This window comes from Cylas formicarius, unplaced genomic scaffold, assembly GCF_029955315.1.
Source record: "Cylas formicarius isolate icCylForm1 unplaced genomic scaffold, icCylForm1.1 PGA_scaffold_1__22_contigs__length_36826433, whole genome shotgun sequence".
Taxonomy (NCBI): Eukaryota; Metazoa; Arthropoda; class Insecta; order Coleoptera; family Brentidae; genus Cylas; species Cylas formicarius.
In genome coordinates, this window is record NW_026844264.1 from 17,372,862 (window position 1) to 17,399,122 (window position 26,261).

The window sequence follows — 26,261 nt, forward strand, 5'->3', positions numbered from 1 at the left end:
TATTAGATAGGAAGATATATTCGAAAAAATATTTGGGTGAATTAATTATAATTTGACTGAAATTAAGGGGTAAAATTATAGCTTTGTTGCAACTGTATAGTACTTTGAAATTGAATGGTTTGACTGTTTAATATTTTGCAAACATTTGTTGTTCAATTAGATGCACAATGTCTTGTAGAAACCCATTTGTTCCCTTTGGTTAAAATTTCTAGATAGGTGATAATAGGTTTTATATTTGATATTTCTTTTAAATAGGGGGTAAAGAGTTGTAGTATTTACGTTTTCTTGATTATTGCAATAGACAACTTTATATATACCTATGCATGTACCTACAGGATCTTATTTTACTGATATCATACATAATTAAATTAGGGAAGAGGATATCTGATGCCGAATCGATATTTTGTACGGCCCAAAAAGGATAAAACAGACTGTTTTTCGTTACTGTATCCGGCCCAACAGGACGACTATGGTCGGACGGGGTCATTGCTAGATTGGCAAGCGTTGTACCTATCACATAACTCAATGTTGTTAAATCAGAATGTCTAATTAAAATATGTCATGTTGTTTCAAACAATACACTCAAAATCTATTTAGGCTATTTAGCTGGTATGTGGTACATACCCTTACTAATACCAATACCAATACCGTTTTTTACAAAAACATTAGGTTGGATGACAAAAAACACAATTTCACCGGATTCTCAAAAGTACCAAGTTTACTAATTTAACATTAATCTTTATGGCTCCTAGTTTTACAACTCACCCGATGTAATGTTATAATGCATCCATCCCAAATTTGGGTTAAGGACATCAGTAGTTTCGCACTTTACACGCACAATAAGTAGACTATGAACAATGTAACAAATGAACAGTGGTAATTTATTCAATAACAACTAAACTATCAAATGAGAGCCTTGGAAACACTAAATTAAAACAATAAAATATAGTAAAGGAACAGAAGGCACATTTCTGGTCTTTGACCACTTACCGAATTACATAGAGTTTAGAACAGTTAGTTTTGGTTAGGTTAAATCTGTGTAACGAATAAAATTAAACGATAATTATGGCGCCATCTATGCTCTTGTCGAATGAAGTAAAAACAGAGACCGTCCGCAATATACCGATCGAGAAGCACTTTAGATCATAGATATGAGATATAAGGGGAGATATTGGGTGGGAATCAGATAAAACGAAAAACGAAAAAAGACAACAGTTTAGTGTTTGTTGGGAACATAAATTTTAAAAACATACAAATTATTGTTGGAGAACGGACAGACGACCGAAGAGGTCCCGGGAAAATGGAATGGACAGATCGCCCTATTGAAAACAGCAAGGAAAAGAGAACAGAACTTTTAGTAATTGGCCAATAGCAGTCCAATGTTCAAATCTAGAATGAACTGGAAGTTTACATAGCCACTAACTAGCATAAAGTCACGATCAAACGTTAAACCGGACGTTATTAGATGCGACTGCGAGAATGTATAAAAAATAAAACCGTTAGTTGTTGAGTAATGAATGGATTAGTGATTTTGTTGAAAGCAAAGATCTCTGGTCGTGAAAGAAAACGTAGTTGCACTAGTGACTTATTTGCTTTTATAATTTGGATTGATTTAGCCATTGACGAATTAATAGCTTATAAATTTGTTGCTTATTAGTAAATTAAACTATTTTTTGTGGATTGTTTGTGATATTAGCAATGTTTGTACCTCGGTACCAAAATAAACTAATCCGTTATTTTTCATATTTGAATATATTAAACTATGGGCCAGAAATCTTGTTAACACTAATGCTGAAATAATGTTTTTTATTTATGGAATTTTTGAGATTTGCAATGTTTGTGTTAAAAATTATTCGGAAACCCTTTGTCGCGTTAGTAGACAAAATAAGTCCGCTGAAACATTTTTTTTTAATTTTCAGCTTATTAAACGCTAAGTTGCACGATTTGGTAATCCATGCTTCGCCACGGTAAATCTTATTGCCTGACATGCGCTGTCATTATTCCATACTGTCGAAATTTTTGGATACCAGGTTGCAACTGTCGTAACAATAATTTTTGTCATTTGCCTCTCGACCCTGAAATTGTTTCATTAAAATATCATGTCATTTCATGTCATTTCACTAACAATGTATGCATATTACGCAATGTGAATTATATAAGCAAATCTTTTTAGTGATTTTCAATTGGTGGATAGATGACATTTTTTGCCTGTATTTAGCTCTAAAATATCCAGAGTTCTGCAAGCCCAAGGTTGGAAAAATTATATCGCTCAAACGCCGTCAGTGTCAGTGCTGCTTGTAACAACCTCCCCCACACTAAAAAGTCTTACTGATTCGAACAATTCAATATTTTTGAGAAATTCGTAAATTTGTGGTTTTAGCTGACTTGTCACAGTATTTAACGAAGGATACTGGCCTTGTCTTTGGTTTTCTGATATGCTAATATAATATGATGTCTGCCTCATCGAAATTTAACGTGGCGCATTCACTTAGATGAGGTGCCAATTTAGCCATGCTCTCATAGCTTCGATTAGCAGAGAAGTTAGATTTGGTTCTCGAGCATAACACAATTGCGAGTGATTCTCGAGACGAACTACTGCGAAAAAAACTGGACGTCTTCGATATTAGGGTCTTATGTGGATCAAAAATTTCATCCCTACTCATTATTGGTGTTTGGCAGTACAAAAAGGCTCAATGATAACACTCAATACTTTTAAGTTTTTTTGTGAGTTGTGTAATGGTCATTCTGTGTTCATAATTAATAGTAATTATTATTATTATTATATCTCCACAAAGCGGTATGGTTGTATCGTAATATGATATGATTTCTTGGTGATTTGGAGTGTACTATGAGCGTCAACTAAAAGCCAGGTTTGATTTCATATAATTTATTTTAACATTTTTCATCTATTATTTACACAACATCCTCACATATTTACAGAACACATTACGTTAATTTAATGATACAAAATGTGTGGTGCTGGATGATAACAGTATATCGTTTATAACTGTTGATAAAACAACCCAATGCCCTCGCGAACCCTGAAACGCGGATATTGCGTTAGACGTGACAACGTCTATCGCCTCCCTTGATCACGCTGCATAGACGTGACTGGCCGCCCCGACGGCGCCTGTTTTCCAGACATGCGTTGCGCGCAGTTAGTCAGTCGACCGCGACCGCCCTTGACGATAGAAAAGTGAAAATCGCCCAATCGCTAAACCCCCCTTTAAGCCCCTTTCACTCTTAATATTCCCTTATAAGTCGGTGTCCTCTTTGGACTAGCCCCTCAAACGGTTTCTTTCGAGGAAGTTTAATCTCTATTTTAACGCAAATTGTGTTTGTGATTAACTCAAATAAACCGATTGTTAAATGCCTTATCTTGTACCGTCGTCGCGTTGTGACAGAATATAGTTTGTGTTGTGTTAAACGGCTATCATTTAAAATAAACCAGCCCCGTAAGAATACAGTCCACACCCCCAACAAATCAACCCGTTAGATGGTGGTGAAGCAAGGATACGTTTCTCCCCCAATAACAATAATGTTTTACGTAACAATTGCGAAATTTGGAATACAGGATTTTTCGATACGGATCTTAGATTTCATGTACAACAAATTTATCTCAAAGTTACTGCCAACCACATAATTGAAACGAAAATTGCCTGCGCCTACTAACTTTAACCGAATTGATCGGGTTCGAAGTTTCCAAAATCCGGCATTCATTGACACAGAACATAAGCTTAATTAAAGCCACGTCTAATAAATTCGAACAGTGTAGAACGAGGGTCCTTTTGCTTTTAATGTCGTTATTTTCCAATCAAATTACAGTCATGGCGACGTCGGTTCCAATAAATGGATAACGAAAGCGGTAAATTTTAGCCGAGAGCTGGCGAATTTCAGCGGAAACGTTTGATATTTTCTATTAAAAACAAATTCTGGTTTGACTGGTCTGAGCACGAATCCTGGCGGATGCTTTCCTGTTCGGATATTTTGGAGTTAGTACCGATTGTTCTTCACCCGTTCATGTTCTGTAGGGCCTAAACTGAGTTGATTATATTCATCGAATATTTTCAAGCAAAATTTCGTTTCTTGAAAAATTTCTTTGAACCTTGAAATTACGCGAAAAATATATAATTAACTAAGAGGTAACAAATAATCGACTAATAAATTCCTTTTCCTAATAACTTTTCCATACACCTACATATTACTTTCCGGGATCCTTTCTGGATGTTGCGTTCATAAACAAATAATTTTTAGCATTGAGTTTTCACTGAATCGGCAATATTTTGCTAATAAAATCGCATGCGCACCAGCATTTTTAAATTGTTAATCCAATATTTTAAAGCTATAGATTCTTTTCAGTTAACTCGTAATTGTTCGTAGTCAATTTCTTTTTATAAACCCATAATAAATGTTTTTAAGCAGTATAAGGTATAAGAGAGCAACAGAATGATTTTCGACACATACAAAATGAAGGGTGATATCTTGAATTGCATAAGGCATGGAGAACCTCGTACAAGGAATCGAACTAAGAGTGATATATCATTTAAATTTTTAGTCCTCTTAACACTTGCATTTCCGATTGATATAGCGATTCGCTTTTTTTTAACCATTTCATTAACCACATCTACAGTGTCATTCTTTTTGGTTAGAATTACGGGGTATCTCAGTTCTTATTGAAAACAGAATGTTACAGTTTTCAACAGCCGAAACTAAATTTTTGTAAAACAATAAACGCAGCGAACAAAATCGTCAATCCCTCTTAGCCCTTTATTATTAAACGTTTAACACAAACTGTGTTAACTCTGAACATTGTGAGCTAAGGAATGTAAAGTCATAATATTACGAATTTTTAATTAATCACAGTAAAAAAAAAACAAACGAACAATATTTTAGAAATATTAGTTTGGGTAAAACAGACAACCATATTATATTTTAAACGTTATAATAGCATTTTTACTTTTTTGATAAGTTTCCTGCTAACTGCGATACAAGGACCATCTGAAAATGCATTATTTTCAATACATTTCTGTAGCTCGAAAACGACAATCAAAATGGGACAGACTGTAACTCTTTTCGATACACAGCCAGCAAATTTTCTGGAGAAAAACATCGAATTTAATTCATATTCCAAAATTGAAGTTTAATTATGTCATTCTGAGAGGGAATAATTGCTATAAAAACCCTATAAACATAAAAACTATATTATTACCCTTCGAAAGGGTTAAAATTCGTCGTTAATCTGACGTACTTATGCGCGAAAAGTGACACTAGTTATCCGATTTACTATTATCATCCGTTATAACGATCGTATGAAGTTTTTGTGGCATAAAACTGAGTTTTCAGTATTACATTCGTGTTGTATACAGTATGTACATAACTCTAATCCCCATTTCGAACACATTTAAGTTATTCACTGAATTATAAATAATTTGACCAATCATTATTGTTGGACTTATTAAACCACCAGAATTTGATACATATTTTACCTGTTAAAATTGTTTTCGCCTACAAATTAGGATTTAATTAGTGTAAACAAATTCCACAGTAAAACCTAAACTTATACACTACAAAAACGACTCAAAATTATACAGAACAATAGTAATTGTATTAGTAAATTGGCAATAAATCCGCAACGCAGTTTTGATATTAAATGAATAACAATATAAAAATATCGGAGAGAAATAATAGCGGATACCCAAAATGTAATTTGCAATGCGTAAACAAAACCGTTTTGTTTAAAAGGCGGAAATGCGCCACCAAATAAAAAATGATATTTCAAGCACTATATTTATATAAATATTATATTCGATATATTCATTTTAACTAACGAAAACTGAATGAAAATGTTAGTTTTGGATATTTTTTACGTTAATATCGCGCGGAAAAGTTAGCATTACGATTTCCCAATTGATAAATTGATGTTAATTTATTTAACCATCCGCAAAATATTCGGGTACACACGTCAACGACTGATAATTTTTGATAATAACAGATTACGGGAATTGGAAAGGATTGGAAGAAAAATATTTTTGGCATTGAGTATTAACTAAAGACAAAATTGTGGCGCTGGTTCGAATGACTTTCTTATTTATGTTTATGGATCAAGAGCTGATTTTGACCAATTATCAAACAATATCCGTTGTGGGTGTCATTTGCACATGAATATAGGGTGTGCGAATAGTGTGTCAAAGTAATTTATCTCGTTTATTATTTATTTTAAAGAAAAGTGTTAAATACATAATTTATAGATGAGACCAAAAAAAAAATTAAAATTATTCCTAAATATTTGGGAAACCAAACTTATATTTTTTAAGGCGCTGCATATTACGCATATACTAAATCACCCAATATAGGGTTTTAATGGTCTTTACTGTAATAATAAATATGGCAATAATTTTTAATTTTAGGAAACAAAATATTTCCTTTCTTTCCATTAATTTAAAAATTCTTAAAGCCCAGAATATTATTAAACTATAAATAAGTAAGACCATAGACAATAGAGCCCATGATGATGACACACAGTCAGGTGGTATAATAGGTGGTATAATAGGAAATAACATTGTAGGGCCCCATTTTTTTGAATATACAGTGAATGGGCAAGTTTACTTAGACTCCTTAAATCAGAGTTTGCAAAATATGTTAAGAGCCATTTCCATCAAGTTACGAACTCATTGATAACTTATTTCCTCAACGTGGATAGGAAGAAGGAGTTAAACCAATACTAGATCTCCCCATCTAACAAAGATGGACTATTTTATGTTAAAAATCAGGTGTATGAAACTACCCCCACAACAAAAGATGACATGAAAAAGAGAATAATAATAAACCTTTCAAAGTGTTAGTCATGAAATGCTAGTGAATACTGCCAGAGCATACATCGAAGTCGGTTGGACAAATAAATAAGGAAAGTGAAGTAAAATGACAGTTTTTTTTTGGTTTTGCAGTTTTGTTCTTAGTTTTTGAAAGTTTTTTCTGAAGCTCTAAGCAAAATTAGTATTGCATTTTTAATATCATCCCTAGCGTAAAATACCGTTTAAATTGTTTTTTCATAATTATAATTATATTTTGGTTTAAATTTTGGATTATTACTTATACTGAATTCGTCTCTGTCAACTTTTCATGTACAGGCAATATTTATTTTGTTCTCAATCATTTGTGAAATTTTCGCACGGTTTGAAAAATTTCAGTAGTATGTTCTTAAAAATGTGTATACTTCAAAAATACTACGTTTTGGTATAATATACGGTGTGTTCGATTCGGCGTTCCATTTGATTTTTTCACGAAAATTAATATTTTTCATTTTGACCCACTCTGTATAAATGATTCGAACTATTTTGAAGACAAGTATAGGATAAATGACTGTACTACTTTATATTGTTGGTATAATAAAATTAGAGCTGTCGGAAATGGCGCCAAAAATATAGAGTGTTTTTGACGAAAAAATGGCCATAAATCCGAAAATACTCGGTATAGGCCACAGTAACCCTATAATGCTATTAATATATAGGGTGTTCCATTAACAATTTTTTTTTTGGTTTCCCACAATATTTACAAATGTTTTGTATATTTGAAAATAATTTTAAATTGTTTCTTTTAGTCTTATCTATAACTTTCGTATTTAATATTTTTTTCTAAAATAAATAATAAATATGTTACTTTGGTACACTATTTGCATACTCTGTAGTATGACAAGTAGATATAAATTTTGGTTAGAATTTAGATGATTTCCTTAAGATAAAGTTAATAAATCTACTCAAATATTTAGTTAGAAATTTAAAATATGTTTTTTTTTAAATTTTATTGATTTTCGAAACAGTCATTTGATATTTTGATATTTCAGGCTTGTGACTACTAGAGGTTTGTTGCTCTTTTTTGGAGCACTGCCAAAGATTAGAACAAAATTGGATATTTTTTCATTTGATGGATAACGGACTCAGAACCTGTGACCAAATCTTAAAAGGTTGTTTGGATTCACTTACACGTTTAAAATACATATTATTATATTGTTATACGTACAGAATGGTTTTAAATATTTGTTATTTTTTATTTTATATCAAGGTTATTTTTGAATCCTCAGAAAACTATAGACACATTCATGTCTGCCTGTTTCTGGTATATTTTGAATTTTATGTACAGTGATGTTTTCATGTTTCACATTTCTCCGATTGATAGCCCTTGCTATAGTAGTCTGTATCAATAAAAAAATTATAATTTAATTGTATTCAGCATTTGGAAAGGACCGTTTTGTATAAGGTTGCTTTTTTCAAAATGTAGATTTCGAAATATCACCAATAAAATATTTTACAATTGTGAAAATGCCATACGTATTTTAATTGACTAAGAAGATGGTTACAAATTATATTCTTTATAAATCATATCCGATAATTAATTTATTAGCACATAAGTTATTTACATTTATTTCTAAAATTGAAGCAAATTTTATCAAAAACATTTTGACATTTGTTCAAAACTATCCTGATAGATAAGAAATGACAAGAAACAGTGTTAAACGAATAACAGAAAAATTTGACCGTTAGAATCTTGCTCGTTTGTTTTCTTTTTCTATGTTTTGCTGTAATTTTTTCTACGTTTTTCAGAAATTAAGGTTAAGGGTTAAGGTAAGGTTCGATTTAAAATAATAAAGTTGTTACTTATTCGCGAAAATACGAACACCAGGTATATATTATAATATAATACTTGAATCCAAGTATAAGTGAATCCAAACCATAAGTTTTTTTGTTAAGTTCTTAGGTAAGATGTTATCCCGTAATAAAAAACCCACAAGGTAGTCGTAATTAACAGGAAACGCCTATTTGTAAACTAGATTGAGAAGATAGAAACTAGGGTATTTTGTTTTCGGCCATTTAGAAAATTGAAGACAAAAACGCAAACAAAAATATCTCATACCTTCGTTAGTTTTGGAGACATACTTGAGTTCATTAGTTGCCTTCATGCCAGAAAATACAAGATATTAAATCGATTTGTAAATTATTGTTTATGGTAACAATGGAATATAGTTAGTCTATTAAAACCTTTGTTACAAATGATTCAAATCATCTTATTTTAATTTTACTTAAATTTAAATTGTGGTTAGTTGGACCTTTTTCTGGTTTTAATAAGTAATATTTAATTGCCTCCCAATTATTTGCATTGATTATTGAATTTTTTGCAGATAAAAATAAATGCATCTGACAAATAATACAATTTGTTCTACCGGCAGTTGATGGTGTTTAGGCAGCTGTTAAATTGATTGAATAAAAATGAGTAGTTTGAACCACTATATCAAATTAACAAATGTTACTCTTAATACAACTGTTTTCCATTGTGGTCCAATGTCTTAAATATTTTAGAGAGGTAAAAAAAAATCCTTGGACAAGTTTATTTGAACGGACCTTTTGTAAATAATAAACGTTAATAAATTTTTCTGATACAACATTTAATTGTTTTGTGGACTTCGCTTGATGAATTTCTTTACTTTTTTTAAATTAATTAAGTGGACTTTTTGTGAAGTAAGTGGACTTGAATGAGCTTCGTTATGTAAATAATACACACAAAATGTATAAAATAAAAATAAGGTTCTATCCGACTTTACCCGACTCTAAAATCTGTTCAAACAAAACATTATGTGGATTGTCATGCTCCCTTTGAAAATTAGTTATTAGCATAAAAAGTGTAGTAAATTCTTATTAATCGGGTTAAAAATTATTGATCTTTAAATCGCGACATCTTTTTTTAAGTTTTAGTTAATTTATTCAACTTCACCACCAACCATGACTTCATATGTACACCCAATCTGGGATTTAACATAATAACTGATAGTTCATTCACGGGTTGATAGGCTACGATAGTTCTTCCTTGCAAACTGTTCTGGAAATTACATACTAGGAGGTAGCAACGAAAACAAAATGAATTTGGAGTGATCCGTTAGATGGGCTTCAAATAGCATTTGTAGGTAAGGGAAATCGACGATTTCAATCATTTTCGTACCGATATTATTTCGAAAGCTACAGGGGAAAAAATGAAGACTAAAATATGGTAGAAATTATATTTAAGCTCTAAATTTCCTCGAAAACACTTAAATTAACCTATAACTTTAATAAAATTAATTGAAAACCCAAACAATACCGTAGAAGTTTTGTCTGAGCCTCGTTGGGGTACTAATTTCCAACTATTCCTTCTTCTACTTCTATCTTTCTAAACGACCTATCCAATTTAAAAATGAAACTCGGGCTTATAAAAGAATCGCAACTGTAAGGGCAAGTAACAGTTTTGTGGTTTTGTTACGATTTTTACGGTATAATTTTGATGTCCTAATCAGAAAACAATATTGATCTAGAATGTTAAACTACGATATGATTATATAAAAACACTTTTATTTCTCCTTCATGTCGGAGTTTATTGAAATCGAAATTGAAATAATTAGCTTCAGCTTCAGCTTCAAACAAAACTTGTGCGAATTGTTTAGAGTTTCTATTTATGTTAATGTTATAGTTTAATTTAAAAATGTTCGGAAAGATCTTTAATTTTATAGTTCACGCTATCATTTGCACCCCTTGCCGTAATATGTTGAGCTTAAAAATAATTTCCAGAATTATTCCCATCGTTATTATAGTCTAGCTCTAGGACCAATACACCGCCATTACAGCAGGTAGTTACTAAAATGAATACCATATATAATTTAACATAAAGAAACTGAACAGTGTTCAAAATGGAGGCTCTCTTATTCGAATAGTTTTTTCTTGAGGAACCAAATTTAACTTTTGACCCTAATTGATTTAATCATCGCTGTGTATTATAAAAACAAAATATTGGTCTGTGAAAAACCGACATCACAACTCGTTGGTGCTTAACTTATTATTCACAGTTTTATTTTTATAAACATTTAGGTTATTAACCGTGACGCGTAGGTTAAAGAAAGTCCATTTTAGAATGTTGCTGATTTCGTGCCTAGTTTTTAGTCTGCCAAATATTAGACCTTTTAACATACTAGCGCTTTTATGAATTGTCTAACATCAAGTACTATCGATCGTGTCGTTAACAGTTCGTATCCGAATCCGTCCAAATATGAATAGCATTTTTCCGTAGTTCACAACACACAACATAAAAGAGTTTTATGGTCGCCAATTCCCAACTTCGCTATCTGTATACAAATAGCCCCAGGAACAAAAATGTTTTACTGGCTCAACCGCATTTTATTGGAATCCCACGCATTAAACGAAATAGAGACAAACCTTTTTGTAGTAAAAAGATAAGTAATCGAAAACTTTGTTTATTGAAGCGGCACAACTAATTCCGTTACTATAAACTCGGTTTATGTGTGTAACTCTTTGTTCAACGGGTGGGCGAGGCCTGTGAGGAATATATTTAGTGGTATTAAACCTTTTATGATAAGTGTGTTTCACAAAACCAATAATAACAATTAATCTACCTTTTGAAAAATTCAGAACAAGCACATCAAAAAAAGGAAAAAGATAAGGAATATTTTAAAGATAAAAAAAGAAACAAATCAAATCCACTGCGGAAAACTTTCAAAACATTGTATAATTTTATACGACCAGGAATATTTTTTACAATTTTTCAAAAAAAAAAAGATTTTGAGTCTTTGACAGTATTTGCAGTTCCACCTCTGCCTATTGGAAGATTTTTAGCAGAAATGCGTTTCTTGGCAGATGTTTGTCCAGTGGTTTTAACTTTTTATTTTACGTGAAAATTAACTTGTAAAGGCAATTTCATTAATGATAATTGACTTATCAAAGGAAAATGCGTTTTGGTTATTACTTACGGTGATCTCAGCGAAATGAATGAAAATCCCAAAATAACTGTTATGCATACTTTGAAATAGTTAGCAGTAAATAAACCTATACAGTTTTCAAAAGTAAGGGAATTAATAAACTCCAACTATTTCGTCTGGTGATTTAATTAAATAGAAAGGAGAGAAGTAAGCAGCGCTTAGACTTTTCTTATTTATATTCACGGTATGGAAGAATCAGTTTTTTCTGTAAATTATTCGTTGAAGATGAGCTTTGAAACTTTTAAAACTCGTAAACCATTAATTTTCTCTTTAAGACTTTGAGAATTTTTTATAGGCTTAATTTTTTTACCATTAATTTGAATTAACTTCACTTTAAATTTCTCACAATGGACTTTTCCGAAAGTTAAGCAGATTCAAAGGAGCCTTTCAGCAGGTTTAAAGTTTGGAACTTTTAGGACTGCAATATAAACTCAAATTTGTTGTGGTCTGTTGACCAATTTCAATCTATGATGTAGGCGCGATGTGTGTGAATAATATATTCCTTCAAATGTGGTATACTTGTATGTTAATCCGTTTAAGTAAAGTAAACTTTTCATTTGTTAATTGAGCGTCCTGTAAATGGAATAGAAATTATAATGACATGTGATGACATATTTTGCAGGATGTCACATTTATTCTTCATATTATTTTGTATTATTGTCCAAAGCACTATCGTTTCTATTCAATTAATTTAGTTGATTCCTAACTATACAATTATATAGAATTGGGTATATTAATGAGCAGATTAGATCAAAGTTTTGTTGGTTGGTTGGTTAATGGTTAAGTGATTTTCTAAAGTTATTTCGAATATATTCACTGTCATTATGAACCGCAAAGTGTTTTACAATGAGGCTCAATAACATATATGATATAATGTACAAATTTTACGAGAGATTGGCAACGAGGTAAATAAAAATATGACGCAGTCTTTGAAAATCGACTTCATAAAAGTTAAAATCGCGGTACTTAATGAATATACCGAAAAAGGAATAGAGATCCCGTTAAAAATATCACTAAAGAAAAACAGCGAATTTTTAAAATTACGCGAGAGTACTTATATCAGTAAATTGGAATTCACTTAGTTACAAACGACATAACACCACCACCAAAAAGATATAACACAATTTACAAATCAACAAAAGTTGGACTGTTTGGTAACAGTTGAAAATTATAACCATGTATATGTTTTATCACCCGGTTGTTTCGAAGAAAAAGTACGACAGACATCAATCGATAGACGCAGAATGGAGGAGATACAAATTTATCCAATACTATAATTGGAAAGTGTTTTCGAAGTTTAGTATTAGTTTTAAATATTGTTAAGCCCGTTTTTTGTATTCCGATTAGTTGTAATATAAAAGCTAGTACGTAGTTTTAGACGAAAAATTAAATCTCATACAAAAAACCCTTCAACACTAAAACCAGCAACATTCCTATCGTACTCGTCATTATTTAAATCGAGTTAAGTCGAGTCTTACGGAATACTTTACAAACGGCAGTCTTGATGTCTAATTTAGACAGCGGCCCGAATCGAGGAGAAAACAGTTTGAGCAAATGTTATTGCAAATCACAAGTACACATCTTGTCACACCCTCAGTTCCTCCATTTTAATGTTCTGTTTGGAGTTCATTTGGGTGTTCTTTTTCGTAAGAGTACCGGTGTTCATAAGTTGTATACTATGCGCCGACAATAGCGGTTGATTTTCCTGCACTTGATGGGAACTTAAAGTGTTCACGTTTGCCTTGTTTACTTTCGGAGGCGGAGGCGGATGTCTAGGAAGGGCGGCGTTATTTTGGGGTAAATCCGCAAATTCGGGAGGAGGAAGCTGATGGTGCGAGTGATGGTGACCCAAAATCGTCGCCGGATCACCTTTTACCCCAATTATGCTCGATTCGAGATCGCCGCATATATTGTTTGGCATTTGACCATTCTCCTTTCTGCTTTTACGTTGATGCCCACCATTGTCGTTCATTCGAGATTTGTCACGTTGATAATAAACACCCGCGAAAATTAACACGTTTAAAATCAGCAACGAACAACCTATCGCGATAGTCACACTCAACGCCGTAGAGTAGGCGGCGAAGCCATCTTCAACAGGTTGCTGAGTCGTACTTATGCCACCTAGTTCTTCAACTCTTTCTGCGGTATCAACAGTCGTCGCTACCACGGAAGAAATGTTTGTGTACATAGTACGGTACTCTGTCGGAGACTCCGTAGTTGATAATTTACGAGGATTTAAGGACGGTAACTTCGGAGGTGGTTCGTCATCGTCGGCGAGCTGGTGGTGTGATGCGGGTACGTCATCGCCGCCCGGTTTGTGCAGGTCCGGCACCAGGTTGAGCCAAAACGAAAGTCTGTGGGCCCTGTAGTGGCTTTTCAATTTTGGTTTGGTATCTGAAAATGTTAGAATATTACCTATGTATCCACAACGAGCATAAAGGGTACACAATCGAGGATTCCTTGTATCTTTTATTATAGCTAGCAGCAATTTTACAATTTGGAACTTGTGATGATATAGAGTAAGGTGCAAATTTCATCCTTGATCTCCGTAATTTATAATTCATTTGAAGCTTGCGTTGTGTGTGTTGTGATGTTTAAAAAAATCGATAAAACTATTATTGATAATTAATATCTTATGCTGGATGTACCGGGTGCTCATTTTACTACGGGATGATAATTTAACTCGTAAGACATATAGAAAATATTATTTGGTTATATATGGGTATATGGTTGCATTTTCGTGAGCAAGTAACAACGTTCTTATTTTAATAGAACAACACCCTGCACATACATATATGAATTACTCTCAAAATTCAACATATATTTCGTATACAATATATATTTTATGCCCCTATAGTTACTACAAACCTTAATGCATTTTTAGGGCAGTATTTTCTGAAAATATGTCTAGATCCGATTAAATCTTCAAACAAAAAGGAGTTAAATATGTGGATATCGCTGTTTAGAAAGAAAATGAGTATACAAGTAAAAAAGTTTATTTAAATAGTATTACCAACCCATTTTTTATAATTTTATTAAAAATGGGTGTATAACATCTTTTATTTCAGTTGTAGATTTCGAAAAATCTAAAAGAAATTAGTATTTTAGAAAATAGTAATACTAAATACAATAAATTAAAAAGATAGATTATTTCCAACAATCAGAGAAGAGATTTTTTTTCCATTAATTAATTAATTAATTAATTAAGTAGATAATGTTTTTTTTGTAAGTTTTTGTATATATAGATATTTGTCAGCAAATAATAAGATACATTAATAAAATTTGTTCCACTCTTAGAAACGGAATATAATAAAATAGCTTTTATGTCAGTAAATACTTATTACACTTATAAATATTTGGTGTTTCCATTTGAAAAAGGAAAAGGAATATTTAACATTCGTTTTTAAAAATTTTCTATTTATTTATTTTTAAAATACACCACGGAATCATATAAAATGACATAAAATTCGAAATATAAAATTTTGAAAATATCAATCAATACCAACAAACTTTGAGTTTTTCGTAATGAACAGACCACCCCATACAACGTCTCTGTTATGTGGTAAGATTATCCTGGCAGAACCGCAGCATGCCAGCGGTTACAGAATGTCTAAACTTATGTCCAACTGCAACTCTGTTTGATGGTTATGAAAACTACTTTACACAGTATTAATAAACTGTGTTAACTGGATATGCTGCAGTTTATATGTCACAGAGTATATTTTTAGCACACCTGCAGAAAAAAAAAACAATTTTAAACATAATCGTCACTACTGGCACTTTCAAACAAACGTCATTCTCAGTATGTGGGTCTGCGTAACAAACAGTTACGATAGCGTCGGAAATATCCAATTCCGAATAGACTAGCGATAGATCGCGAACCTCAGATTGTCGGCAAAATCATCTAATTGATCTTCCGAATCGAAACGTTGTTCGGACAAGGCTGCACCAGGAGTGTAACCAAAACGGTCTTTCTAAAATAACAATTGTTTTTCAATTATCTGTTTTTGAAATCTGCAGCGCATCGGTTTGTCATTGTTCGTTAGTGGTCCAATTATTTCAGTTGTATTCGTTTTCATTTCGGATGCGCGTCCTGGGTGTAATATTTCCAGCATATTGAAAAATCGAAGAGCTTTTAAAAATGTGTTTTATGCCATATGTAAATCATACGGGGAATATTTGGTATTTTAGTCGGGGCACAATGGCGGGGTTAAAAACATTGTTCTGTCGGCCGCCGGTTTAATTGCTTTACATAGTGATCCATTTTCCGCAACTCGAAATGGGTGACGACCAGTGACAAAAACCAGACGGATATTGGCTGCTGTTGCCGCCGTAAATGAATACAATTTGATAATCGCGCACTTGTTTCTTTCCTCCGGAGCTAGTTTTCATCCACTGAAATTAGGTTACAAGAAACCAAGTGTTTTGCAAAGTTAAAAATGTTACTAAAAATTAGTATTGCGCCTCTAAATAAACTAGTAGATAAAAATGTCGGTCTTGACAAGAAAAATTAACGTCACCTAAAGCCGGGTTCAGACGGGTAACTGAATCTAGTAAAGTAAATTTGCTTGCGTAACATTTTATGTTCAGTTTGGACAGCATTCCGAACCCCATCGTGTATCAAAATACTGCGTCAAAATTTTACAGCATACCGCTCTCAGCGAGCCATCAGTTGTCGGTAAAGTGGAGAACCATCAAAGGAAACGCGTTGATATTGCAGCGTCTGGACGAAAACTCGAGCAACCCCACCGGTCGAACTTTGTAGTTGATTAGTCTTGTAAAAACCACCTACATACACTAGAGCACCGCTCTTGTAACAGTGGAGTGGTCGAATGAAAAAACCTTTGAATTTATAGAAAAGTATCGGAAAAAAGAGGTGTGGAACCCGAACAATCCACGAAGCTGTTTTTCTCAGGTAGCACAATACGTAAACCGGAGATTGTCATTAAATTCTCATAGCCAACCACAACAACATCAGAACCTTTCTGCAAGTCACCAGTGTCCACATGAATCCCATTTTCAATATTCCTATAAGTCACTTCAGCCACCTAATTACTTCTATATGTCACCTAATGAATCTCCATATTACCCAACAACTCAAAGAAAAAGTTCATCTACTAGCACATTGACTCGACCTCCACTTCCTTCACCAAACTATGAAACCACTTTAGTTTCGGCTCCCATCCCCCTTCCATACACTCCAACCATAGTTCTGAATTCTCTGGCCACTCTGAGTCTAATGCAAGTGTTTATGGCTTGCTTTCATTGTAAATTTAGTACCTTTTACTGAAATTTAGATACATTAATTTTTAATTCAGAACCATTTTTACCTTGTAACTTGTTTGGAGAACAGATTTTGTTTTTAAGAATTTCAAAAAGTTAGGATTAATAATTTTTTTCTACTGCCGTCTGTAAAATACCTAATCACGCACCGATCTAGCGTGCGGAAAGCGCCGGTTAACCACGTCAGTTTCGTTTGCCACGAATCCGAAGCACTTCGGACATTTCCGGAATTTTACCGCACGGGTTTGGGAGCCATCGGATGTTTTCGGAGATATTTCACACGCTTTGAATTTTGGCGTTTGTCAATTCTGACAGACATGTCAGTGAATGTACTCGTGTTTTGCAAAAATGTACCCAAAAACTAACGGTGGTAGAAAAAGTATAGTATGCAACATGTTCGGTAAACTTTTTAACTCACTCGTTTATTAAACACTCGCTCCGCTCGTGTCAAATAAACTAGTGAGTCAAATGCCGTTTACCGCACTTGCTGCATAATATACTATTTTGTGTTTTAATTCTTCCACTAACGCTTGGCAGACATCTGGAATTATAACACTTATGGATAGTTTGGAAATTTTGAAAAGATACTGTAAACTGCTATACGAATCCCCAGTTGCCAAAACCGTAATGTCACTGCCAATCTATCTTGTACTGAGATAGCCATTCTCATATTCCACTAACTGACCGAAATTTTAAATCACCCACTAAACTTTGTTGATCCCTTTTCGAAAGATAACGCATTTGCCACCAGCGCCTTTGTCTTTCCTTCTTATTTTTTAAATCAAAATGCATGTAAATCTATGCCGCAGCAGCTATTTCCATATCGTAGTGTTTACTTCCGGACGTCAAAAACAAACTGAAATTACAAACCGCTCTCCTAAATATTGTTTCAGTTCGATCGTCCATAGATTTCGAGTGTATAGTAACTCAAGCAATCACTCAAGCAAAGTGGGTGCACAACAACACTGGTATTCTGGAAATAGGAGAGTATAGGTTCACATACGGTTACAAAACAAAAGCAGAGGTGACCAAAATGTGGAATATGTCGTTAAAATAAACACCGGATTCGTTGCTAAGTGTTCTCTAATGTTTAAATATAAAATGTAATGGTGAAAAACGGAAAATAACACTTAATTCACAAAAAAACTTCAAAAGTGACACATAACAGTTGTCAAACGTTCAAAAGTCAATCTAGCGTCGCGTTCCCAGTTTTTTTTGTTCACGTAGCACTCCGTCACGAAGATACTGTTTTTTAACATCTGACCATGTTACATAACCTAGCATATTCCAAGCAAAATTTTATTGCATCTGACACGCTGACTAGCGCTGCGACCATAGCTTCGCTCACCATAAAAAATAAATATTCACTACAAGATTCGTGTGGGACATCGAAGCGCCGATCTTGAGGCTAAAATCTTACCCATGGCACCAAGGTCAAAGCAGAGCATAGTATTTTTTGGACTCTTGACTAGTGTACGTCGCGTTTTGTTTAGTTTTGCTCTACAATTGTTTAAAATATAATCATCTGTTTCTGTCTAAAGTTTCTTGTTCAGTTTCTCGTAAAGTTTTTTGTTCAAGGCATGTATCTTCATATATCATATATGAGAATATTCGCTACAGTGCCTCTGAGCTTACTCAGAGACTTGCAATCTGTATTATTTCTCTACAAGTTAGTTCATTACGCAATCGATTGCCCGTTTTTTCTGGAACAATTGCGTTTCCAGGTGCCGCGTCTGGAAGGAGGACATCAGTTTCTTAGCGCAGTTACCCAAATCCAATATCCATCTTCAAAACTCTATTTGCAATAGGTTTTTTGACTTCAACAAATTATCATCGTAATATCTAATTAGCTGATCCAGAAATCGTTTCACAAGCTTCGGATTCTCTACTGTAATAAAGATATTCTGGACACAGCAATTAAGCTAAAACTTACCGATTACTTAATTCTCTCCGCAATTTCATACTGTATGGTAGTTTACTGGCCTGCCCTACTTCAAAAGGACAAGGTTAGTCTTCAGCGTCTTCAGAATGCCTGTCTCAGATTCTCATACAATATTCGTAAATTTGATCATGTATCTACTAGCCTAGAGGATTCTCGCTGGCTAACATTAGATGAACGTTTTAAGTCGCAGCTTTTAGTGTTAATTAAAAAAGTAATATCTCTCCAACGTCCGATGTATCTTTTTGAAAAACTTACTCGTGGATCAGATATTCATTCGGTAATAGTCGCCATAGGGGGCTGTTTACCGTTCCCAAACATACTTCAGCACAGTTTCAGCGCAGTTTCACGTACAATGCTATCAAGGCTTACAAAAAACTCCCTCTTCAACTGAGATCAATCACCTCACTAACTTCATTCAAACAAAAACTTAAGCAATACATTTATCATAATAGAGACCGATCATAAAACTAGTAATTATCAAATTGTATATGTGTATTTCTTTTTTGAATTCACTCTAACAATGTCTACCATTTTGAATGAATGTCTATATAATTTATATGCTACATTTTATTTTATAAATTGTGTCATATACTCGTTTTAGGGGGTGGCATGAGAGCAACTATGTTGGATGCCGCCCCCATAGTTATATATTTTTGTAAGATATCTCCGTCGAAACCGAATAATAGCACACAAAGGGGATATCAAACGATCTGTGTTTATAAACCACAATCTCGCATTTAGTGATACAAGATGGGAGTACTATGCTATGTCCGTACACAGAGAAACATCAATGTATTTACGGATAGTGATGAAGCATTGAAGAGGTTACAATCGCCTAAATGCATCTGCAAAATCAAAAGAAGCAGTCAAGAGGCTCTATTCATATTAGGAAGTTCAATCCCTGACATCGATACCTAGACACTATGGCTACAATTATCCTGGCTAGCCCATTCGAAGATATAGCCAGATATATCGAAGATATAGCATGAAAAGACGAATAACTTGGATCGATCAAGGGAAATATTTACTTGGCACTGTAACTTAAAACTGGAGTTCATCAATCATAAGGAAAAATCCACCCAATGGGGAGATTAGAGGATGGGGAGATTAGATATATTGGAAGTCCCACAAGACGGTTGTAAGAGGTGGCCCATTAATTAAGAACGCCTGCCATGTCTCAGAAACAGTTAGTCCTTCAACTTAAAAAAAAAATATAGGTAACTCGGCCAAGAGAAAAATTATTGGAAATTATTTTCAACTTTATAAAATGGCCACTAGGGGACGTAACCTCTACTGTGAAATAGAAAAAACGAGTTTTCTCAAAAATATTCCAAATTAACCTATATCAAAATTAGTTTTATTGGGTTGTTCGGAAAGTCATTTCGTTTTTTTTGGGGAACATGAAAGACAGTTTTCGTATAATGAATAAATATTTTATTAAATTAAATAATGACCATTCTGGTCCAACACCCTTTGCCATCTTTCTGGCAGTAACATAATTCCCCTCTCATAAAAGTTTTGGTCCTTGCTGGCAAAAAACTGGTTCAGGTGGTTTTTGACATCTTCATTTGAGGTAAAGGTTTTGCCATCCAAAAAATTTTGCAGGGATCGGAACAAATAGTAGTCGGAAGGCGCCAGATCTGGAGAATATGGTGGATGTTGCAGTACGTCCCATTCAAGCTGTAAAAGTTTTTGGCGAGTGACCAAACTTGTGTGAGGTCTCGCATTATCCTGGTGGAACACTACACCCTTAATGTTGATTAATTCGGGCCTCTTCTCTTTAAGTGAATCATTCAATTTGTCCAGTTGATGACAATAGACTTCTGAATTAATCGTTGTATTGTCCGGCAAAAGCTCAAAAAAAAAACGATTCCTTTGACATCCCACCAAACGGAGGGCATCACCTTTTTTTGGCTTTTGACACGCTTTGAGCCGGTTCATCTTTTCCGCTCCATGACCTCTTGCGTTTAACATCGTTGTATACAACCCATTTTTCGTCCGCTTCAAAAATGGATCATTTTCTTGACGTTTGAGGAGCGAATCACACACGTCAACGCGACGACACAAATTTCGCTCCGTAAGGACATGGGGCACCGACACATCGAGCTTCGAGGTTAAGCCCATGCCTTTCAAATGGCCATAAACAGTCGAATTCGACAAATTTAATCTCTCACCGATCTCTCGTGTGGTTATTCGCCGATTTGCATCAACTAATGCCTTTATCGCATCTTTGTCAGCTTCGACCGGCCTTCCAGACCGTGGTGCATCTTCGACATCAAAATTGCCGGATCGAAATTTTGCAAACCAGTTCTGGCACTGGCGTACTGTTAATACGCCTTCTCCATACACATCCGTCAATTTTTTTCTCGCTTGGACAGCATTTTTACCTTTTCTGAAGTAAAAAAGTAAAATATGACGAAAATGCTGCTTATTGCTCTCCATATTTAAAAGGGCACCAACCAAAAATTACTGCGTAGAATTAATAGGACTTTTTCACACACAAGCCTTGCAATATCAGCTCTCAAGACATATAATGGTTATGCGGCTTAAGTGTGAAGTTGGTTTCGAAAAAACGTAATTAAGTCCTGTGACGGGAAAAAACGAAATGACTTTCCGAACAACCTTATAGATAGATAAGGAAACTGTTTTGTTTGAAGTACTTTTTTCTCTCTTCAAATTAATGGTGGGGGAAGGGTCAAATATTGCTTAAGAAAAAGTTGAATAACTTTTTTTTGGCAACCATTTTATTAACCTGAAAATAATTTCCAACATTTTCTTTTGACCGATTTACCTATAATTATTTTTTTTTGTAGGTTGTAGGACTAACGGTTCCTGAGATATGAGCAGTACACAATAACATAATACGTAAAGTCTCCTGAAACAAAAAAAAAATTTTTTCTAACCTCTACAACTTTTAACGAACGCCCATTGAAATGTACCGGGCTTAATAGTTTGACTTTGACTTTGAAATCTTCGCAAGAAAATTTCACTGATTCTTTTTATTACATAAAATTTAGTTTTACTGAATGCCATTGTGAAACCATTGTATGTTCCACTCCTCAAAGATTTGGATACTGATTCCGTATAAACTTGGTGAATTTTTCTTTATTCGTAAAATAATAAAAAAATAATAGGACATTTATTCCAAAATACAGATAAACAAACCAAAACGAATAAAGAAAAATAAAAGTACTCTGACTTTCACGCCTCTTAGTGAATAATGTTGATATTGCTTCCCTTACACTTTCTCTAATCCTTTTGGCAATTAAATTTGATTTTTATGATATTGAGAAGAATCATAACAGTTTTATGTGAAGCAGTCTTGAATATCATATAATATTGGTATAGCGCTAGATCATGGCGGACACACAAAAATCCCCGTGGGAAAGTTTAGCTCTATTTCTTTCTATTCCTATGTATGAATAATAGACGAATAATATTTTTCGGTATGTGGCACAGTTTTGTGTGCATTGTTTTGTTGCCGTGTAGTGTTTCCCATTTAACATTTGTGATAAAATAATATATCCACGCAGTTGACTTTGCGCTTTACATCATACAAGAATTTGATCTAAACGGTATCAGTGTTCTATTGGGCCATTAAATAGCTAAAAATCTTTTCTAAGCCATCCTGAGTATTGAAGTAACTTTCCAAGTTTTCTATTGATCTTTTTGGACAGGACCATTCATCACACTTTTCTTTTCAATGCTGCCAGCAGGTTATTTTCAATTTCCTTACACTTTCTCTAATCCTTTTGGCAATTAAATTTGATTTTTATGATATTGAGAAGAATCATAACAGTTCTATGTGAAGCAGTCTTGAATGGCATATAATATTAGTGTAGCGCTAGATCACGGCGGACACACGAAAAGTTTAGCTCTATTTCTTTCCATTCCAATGTATGAATAATGGACGAATAATATTTGTGGCACAGTTTTGTGTGCATTGTTTCTTTGCTGTGTAGTGTTTTCCATTTAACATTTCTGATAAAATAATATATCCATGCAGTTGACTTTGCGCTTTACATCATACAAGAATTTCATCTAAACGCTATCAGTGTTCTTTTAGGACATCAAATAGCTAAAAATCTTTTTCTAAGCCATCCTGAGTATTGAAGTAACGTTCCAAGTTTTCTATTGATCTTTTCGGACAGGACGATTCATCACACCTTTCTTTTCAATGCTCCCAGCAGGTTATTTTCAATTTCCTGCGGAAGCAGTCCCGGCTATGCCAGGAGTTTCTTCCAGACCGCCAGATATACATAAATCAAGCCCGATAGACCGCGTTTTGTTTAATTTCGTTGCCGCAGTCTTGCGACTCGCCCACTAAATAAAAGCGAGGTCAAATACGTGCCTTTATTGAAAATTTTGCCACCAAATACTAAACAGGTGTAAAAGAGAGGTCGTCTTTAGGGAAAGCTATTAAGTTGATCGCATTTAAAATTTAATTCCTATTAGCTGTAACTAGCAATAACAGAAACATTACCAAACTATCGATATTAGAAATTGCTTGCTTAAGAGACAAAATGAAAACCCGTAAAACCGTGAACTTTAAGCCCCCGGATCTGTATTCCACCCACGACTTCGCCTAGCCGCTATAAAGTTTCGCTTTAAAACGTGCTTACACGAACAGAACTAATTCAAATATAACTCTGAAGATTTTAACGTTAATAATTCGATAAAGATCCTCTGTCGGTAAATTCGATCTTTCCCTTATTTAACTCTGTATCAGTGTGACTAAAAATTTGCTCTTAATTTATATTTATATATCATTTGTATTTTTTCAAATTGCCTTTTATTTTATTATTAATTTATTTTTAATCGTGTAACAACAGCACAATGTTCGCAATGTTTGACGAAACTACAAAAAATTTTATTATAAGAAAATCCTGCGTTGAGATTGTTTTTGGATTAATAATAGTTTGAGACATAAGCAAGCCGACCTCTGAGCATCTGAAAAATAAGGTACAATTGTTCCTCAGTATGTATTAGGTATCTATTATCCACATCTTGTGCCGATCTGTTATGAAGATTCATAAGTTGAGAAGAATCAACTTGAATATTATATTATTGGAAAACTTAAAAAAACTGGAGAATTGAATATTAGTGACTCTCTTCCTACCGTCGCGGCGAGGTCAGTGCCAGTCAGTTATTTTACGCACATATCGCGAACTATAACTTCCAAAGAGAATATTACACAGAGTAACCCTGATTTGTAGTTCTAAACTAAAACAATATAAAATTAGGTGACCTAATTAAAAAAATGATTTTTGGCAGTTTCATTTTAATGGTTTTGTTTTAATGAAACTGCATTAGCAATTGTGTTAACCAACAAAATTCGAAAGGACTTTAGCTACAAAATTTACAAATATTCAGTTACAGAAATTATAAAACAAGTATCGCTATTTAATTATTCTTCGAATTTCTGTTCGTACACATTTTATGCTTTAAAGTTTACTTGCAATTATACTTAAACATTTTTTTTCTCACCTCCAATGAAGTATAGTTTAAGTAAACACTGACTATGTCGTCTGATAATAATGTCATAGTATATTTCCAACAAGTTTGATAAACGCTACTTTAGTCACGGGTTTGATGACGTGTTACGTAACCGTTATAAGTGCGAACCGTCGCCTGTCACCACCGGTAACTAAAATCTATAGAAAAAATGCAACTCCAAACCCTATACTAGTACAGGAAATATTAGAAGTGTCTCATTGTCGCAGTTAACAAACTTGACGTTTCGTACGCTAAATAGACGCAAAATTGGGTATTTTAGAGAAGGGAGGAGAAAAATATAATTAACTATACACCTTACCTGTGCTCTTCTCTCTAATAATGTCCACATTAAAGATATTCACCACAATCTTCCAATGGCAATGAAACCGAAAGCAATCCCACACTTGTTACTGTTGTCTTTCCTTATATTCAAAAAATCAATGACCACATAATAAAATTTCTGAAGAAATATAACGTCAAAACCAGATTTACCACTTGTCCAAAAATCTCTCAACATCTTCGATCCATCAAAGACAAAATTCCATTTGCGATGCCACGAGTTTCGGGCATTCCACGCATATGCGACAAAGAATATCAACTAGACTCAAATAACATGAAAGAGCCTTAAGACTAAGACAAATAAACAAACTCATCAGCAGTTGTTGAACATAATGACGAAACAGAACATACAATTTTATTCCATAAAACAAAAAATTCTTGCATTCTACCAACTAAAAATCCGAGAGTCTATAGAAATCTATAAGCAACCTAAAAATCTTAACGGCTACCCAGGTCGCGACCTGTGACCAATATGGGAATGAGTCATTAAAGACGGTGTTTATGCTCCTCACTTAGCTCCGCCCCCCTCAAACAATAAGTTTCAAGCTCTGAAGAAACCAACAGGATGATCGGCGAAACGTTAGCTAGTTCGACTCAACAAAAACCGACGCACGAGAAATCCAGAAGTATTATAAAAAGTAACTATGTCATCGATGAAACTTAGCTACACGAAATGTTTTTATAATTTTCCGATGAGTTAAAAGATTTAAATAAACAAGTCGATACAGTTTTTTTTTTTGTGAAATTGTGTCCATGAGTTTTGCTTGTTTTAAAATTTTCAAGTAATTGTCAAGTAATTACTGTTTGTAATTAACTTGACCTTCCTATAAGGAAAGTTAACTTCATTAGTACCACGCTTCTTAAAATATTACTATTATTATTGAACAGAAAACCCAGTAAAATTATAATAAATACATTATAAACTACTTACCTAAATTCAAATATTTTTTATGAACAGCCTCGTATGCTGTCCATTCCACGTTTTTAAATCTGGCTCTTTCTTGGCGATTTCCATGATCCCCTTCAGGTTGTTCATTTGGATTCCTGAAATCAAAAATTTTGCTATTTAAATTGGTCAGCCAATAATTGGTGTTTTAAAATCCTAAAAACAATTGAATCAAATTATATATAAATATGAACATTCATATGAATCAAATCGGCAGCAAAACCAGAAGCACTGCCAATAATAGTTAATTTACTAGAAGGAGATTTCACATACAAATTGAACACTACAATCTCTATAATCAACTTAAACGTGCACTCAATTGTTAATCGCTTAACTCGACATTTGAGCCCAGTATAGGGAGCTATATAGTTTTTTTATGATAAGTTTAAAATGACTTCATCAATTGTGATCATTTTAATTTAGCATTTAACACATTAATTAAAGCTTAGGATTTTTTTGACATT

The 26,261-nt window shown here is 33.6% G+C and overlaps 1 protein-coding gene across 1 annotated transcript in view; it reads right to left on the reverse strand.

Moving 5' to 3' along the window:
- Positions 1 to 2,938: 2,938 nt before the first annotated feature.
- The window catches only part of LOC132696547 (neuroligin-4, Y-linked), a 482,552-nt gene continuing 459,229 nt past the window's right edge, over positions 2,939 to 26,261 (reverse strand). Inside the window, exons 8-9 of the mRNA XM_060661434.1 lie at positions 25,783 to 25,895; positions 2,939 to 14,185 (exon numbers count right to left, since the gene is read on the reverse strand). Coding sequence (XP_060517417.1) covers positions 13,377 to 14,185; positions 25,783 to 25,895 — 922 coding nt within the window. The 3' untranslated portion in view covers positions 2,939 to 13,376. The remainder of the gene's footprint in view (positions 14,186 to 25,782; positions 25,896 to 26,261) is intronic.